The sequence below is a fragment of the Wasmannia auropunctata genome, unplaced genomic scaffold (genome assembly GCF_000956235.1).
Source record: "Wasmannia auropunctata unplaced genomic scaffold, wasmannia.A_1.0 LD271118.1, whole genome shotgun sequence".
NCBI classification, from domain to species: domain Eukaryota; kingdom Metazoa; phylum Arthropoda; class Insecta; order Hymenoptera; family Formicidae; genus Wasmannia; species Wasmannia auropunctata.
In genome coordinates, this window is record NW_012091772.1 from 29,949 (window position 1) to 34,860 (window position 4,912).

The window sequence follows — 4,912 nt, forward strand, 5'->3', positions numbered from 1 at the left end:
GGGGGGGGTAGGTACATACGTGGGAATGTGTATTGATATAAATTTTATTATCTGAACAATGTAATATAAAATAAAATGTGTTTGTATTTTTTTATATTTAAATTAAATTAATTAATTTTAAGAGTAAGATGTGTGAAAGTAAGTGATATTCAATTTTGTTATTTATAAAAATGTTACAATAAAGTTGCTAGATTTAATATTTTTTAAAAGAGAACAACAAAATATAATTTATATACTTTTTTCATTGCTATTTTGAATTTTTTAATTGTTACATTTTTGAAATTAAAGTATTTAACATATAAAATGTATAAAGTTATAATCTTTTATTTTAAAAAAATTGCGCTTTAATAATATATATGTGTATAATAGAAATGTACAATTCAATTTTTTTAAAATAATTTTCTATTAGCTAAGTGTATTATATTCCTTACTTGCCATATTGTTAATAATTTTAATGTCAATATTGTTACTGTGGCCTGAATATAAATATAATCTAAATTATTATCATGCGTAATTGCTTTTCCTTTGCATCTTATGACACGATGTATTTACTGGAACATACAAAATATATATTAAATATATTAATAAATTTAACAAAATTGAAAATGTATTATGTAAAAATAAATGTATTCAAAAATATTGAAGAAAATCTTCTGAATTGATAGAATTTTATTAAATACAAAACAAATTAATTAAATTCTTATTAATCAAAGTTATTAAATTCCGAAAAATTTGTTCTTTAATAAATATTGATTACTAATTGCATGATAGAATTATTAATTCTACAAAATTATATTTGTTATAATAAGAGAATCTATATTATAAATTTTAATATTTTAGATATATATACTTACTTTTTCGTGTATATTTTTATGCGTATTTGAATTGTGACACATTCGAGGTGTAAAGCAAAAGTATGTGAAAAGAGAGATTATCATCGCCATTATTAATACAACCCACAATATCCAAAATAATAATAAACGGAATTTCATCCAAAATGGATTAGAAACGTAATATTTTACATTCTCTGTCTTGTCTGAAATAATAAACAACGTAATATTTAATCCATTTTAATATTTTTAATATCTTGAAGCTGCTTTATTTCTGTATATAGGCATTTATATCTTATATGTAGATTTTATATATTAAGTGTATTTATGAAGTACTTTTTAATATCGCGCTGTGTTATTTATATTTATAAAACGGTCTGTAACAAATGTCATCTGCTTTTATATTTTTTAATTGTCATCTTTTCTGAATCAAGAAGTTATATAGATATATTACATATACTAACTTTTAAAATTTTACATTTATTCATTTATTATACTTTTACGAAGAAAAGTAAAATTGAGTTGAATAATACTCTACACAGACCTTTGGAACACTTCCTTCCCGTTTTGTCAATAATAATTAAAGGGATGGCATCATAACCAGGATTTTCTTGTGCAAAAGCAGATTTTTCTTGAAATTCCATGTTGTTATATCCTATTGTTTGACGTATACGATAACACAATAATGCACAGAGAGAAATGTTTAAACTTTAACACCTTAACTGAATTTCATTTTGCTTTGTTCTCTACATTTACAAACCTGTATAATTGGTACAAAAAGATCATTATTTTTATAAAAAAATATATGATGATTATAAAAGAAAGATACAATAATGTAATACACGAAGATATGTAGAAAACGATAAATATAAATATCAATTATAGCATATTACTTACGTGTAATTATTATCATCTCGTGATTGTTCGTTTTGCTAATTATTATTAATGGCAGGAGAAATGTACTAATACAGCATGTAATATCAAATTGGTCAATTCGAAAAGGAAGGAAGTTCAGTTCTTTCCGATGACATTTTCTTTGAATGTGCACCACGTTACGAGAAAAATTCAAAACAGCAGATTTTGAAAATTCAGAAAATCGTGTAAAGTTGAACAAAAGATATCACTTAGATTCTTTCACATTAATGAACTGCCACACTGGCATTGCACTCTCTATAATAATAGAAATTTATGTGTGTTTCAGTTCTTTCTTCAATTCACTTTTTACTCCAGTCCGTAAACAAACACAATAAATGTTGATAGATCGAATTCCTTGCACAGAATAGATCTCCAGATATATTTCCTGCAGATATTATTGGCACAAATTCGTTTGTTGGTATATGTGTGCACCTGGTGATCCCCACGTGACCTCCATGAACACCTGGTTTTTAATAACTTAGCTTTTTTTAACTTATGCGATATGAATCATCGTCCAAAGTAATCTTTGCTTTGCTATTATTGCCATATAATCCTCTTAATTCCTTCTGATCCAAATCATCTTTCATCCCGGAGATTCTTACTAAAGATTGTATTATATATATAACTATATATATAACTATATATAGAAAGAACTTTAATTAAATTTATTGTTATGATTTCTTGATCAGTATGAATATTTTTTCAAGAAAATTTTATAAGCACACTCTGTCTCATCCAATAATTCCATTTCAACAAACGTAACGAACAGTCGTGCGCACGTCATACACTACATTTTATACAACTGAACTTATGAGAGTTGGAATAAACGCTTCCACTTGAAAGTGTATTTTATTTCCTGGGAACGGTACAACATGTTAGAATTAACTTTCCATCAAATGGCAAGATTATGGCGTATTATGGATTATTGCAACATTTTCATATACCGATAGAAAACATCGGTTGCGGTATAATAGAACAGACATCGCTCGCTATCGTACTACTATTAATTACTGTCATTCAAGTTTGAATAATATGGGGATGCAAATGCACATCATCTATAGTATGAAGTATCTCACGAACCTTTGTCGCGTGTACTTTGTTCTTGATTATTTATGTATAAACTACGGAAGACTCGACATACAATTGAAATTATACGATTCGCTTTTTACCATAAAAAACTGTGTATCGTAAAAGCTGCAGTAATTTACACAAGATTCTCATAAAATTGTGCTGCGCAAAGATATTTGTGAAAAATAAGTTAATAAATATTTCTCAAAGCTGTTTGTGTTTCGGATTGAGATGTGAAACAAAGAATGATTAGTTTCGAATAATAAAATTTTTAATTCAAATATCAAACTCATGAATAATTATTGATGATGAATATTTAGCGATTTGTGATTATATAGCGTCCATGTACCATTTTTATAATATTAATTGACATGTACAATACATGGCGATTACGGAAAGTAGTAGTTCGTATTAGCAGTTGTACTATAACTTTATTATTCTTATCTGCAAAACTTTAAATGTCATTATTTCTTAAACAAAATATTTACGGGCATATCTCCAGAAAAAAATTCTTTCTTTTTGAGGTCCTAATTTATATTTTAAGTTAGGGCATTTAATCTTGAAATACTGATCCGTATATAATAATTAAAGGTTCGTTTTGTATATATAATGCTTGTCTTATTATATAGTACATATATATTTTTTTTTTCAAAATTACAAATTACAAATTCTATTTAAATTATAAGTAATTTAATTAAGAACTAACCAAATTGTTTACACGGGATTAAGCTTTGAGAATTTTGCAATTTTATATCATGCGTATATATACATAAATCAGCATTAAGATATAACTAATAATCTTGTGTAAATTAATTACCTTGTTTACATATACTTTGCTTAAGAGGACTTTTTTTGAAAATACGATAGAATTTTTTCCGATTGGAGCAATTTAGAAATGCAGACTCTATCTCTCAATTTTTTATTATTCACCATAAGTGGTGTATGGCGACCGATCGAATGGACATCGAAATGTTCGAAATACTTGTACGGCGCGTTCACTTTCTCCACGATGTATTTATTACATTTTTCGATGCTGACTCAATTAATGGATATTGTTCTTGTTGTTAATAACATGGATGATTTTGCTACAACTTCCTTAATGTTCCTTTCGGCTGTCGGTGCATTTTGCAAAGCAACTACTGCAATAACTCGTCGTAGTGAGATTATTAACCTAGTTAAAATTCTACAAGAAAAACCATGCAAGCCTAACAGCAAAGAGGAAATTAATATTCAGACGAAATATGACACCTTAATCAGGTATATCCTTTTGTACGAATGATTGCATCTGTGCGAAAAAATTTTATATCTTAATGTAAAACTAGCAGATAAATTAAATATTTTATGCAAGTAAAAGATATAAAAAAAGATATTGTACTATAAAAATATATATTGCCCGATTTTCTTAACAAATTGCATTTGTAAAAAGTGAAAATATCAGATAATTTTAGATCCTTAGATAAATTTTTATTTCAGATTTTTATCAGCGAAAAAATATTTGTATATGTATATCTTTTTTAAGCTTTTAAAAATTTAAGCACAGCTCGATTATACTTATACCAAATTGTATAATTTTACAATTTTTATGTCGTCTATTATTTGTTTCTTATTTTAAACTCTCTCTTCTTCTGTCTCAGATCGTGTTCCATAAGTTATACACTTTTGGCATTGTTTTCTGCCACTGGTGCTACGATAGGGGAAATACTCGCTGTTTTACAAGGTGAATTACCTTATAGAGGGTGGGTGCCTTACAACACTTACACTTCGCTTTTTTTATTTTTACTCACATCTCTTCAAGAAATGTTAGCTTTGATTTTCGGTACGATTGTAAATATCGCTACGGAAACCTTGGTATTAGGGTTTTGCTTACAAACGTGTTCACAACTTGAAATTCTAAAATATCGTCTTCGAAGGGAGGTAAAATCTAGCGAAAAGGAAGAAACTTATTGCGACAATCCGTTAAATGGCGTGTCACGTAAGAGAAACAGATTGTCAAAACACATTCGTTATCATCTGTACATAATCAGGTTAGTCAAGCAGATGGAAAAAATTATTTTATATGCACGACTTTTTGTTAAATATATGTTAAGTCAAACTCTCAA

At 27.2% G+C, this 4,912-nt stretch overlaps 1 protein-coding gene across 1 annotated transcript; it reads left to right on the forward strand.

Annotated features, from left to right (window-relative positions):
- Positions 1 to 3,708: 3,708 nt before the first annotated feature.
- LOC105462089 lies at positions 3,709 to 4,842 on the forward strand. Its single transcript, XM_011708617.1, has 3 exons — positions 3,709 to 4,070; positions 4,448 to 4,785; positions 4,838 to 4,842. Exons 1-3 carry the CDS (start codon positions 3,709 to 3,711, stop codon positions 4,840 to 4,842), a joined length of 705 nt encoding a protein of 234 aa, XP_011706919.1.
- The last annotated feature ends 70 nt before the right edge of the window (positions 4,843 to 4,912 follow it).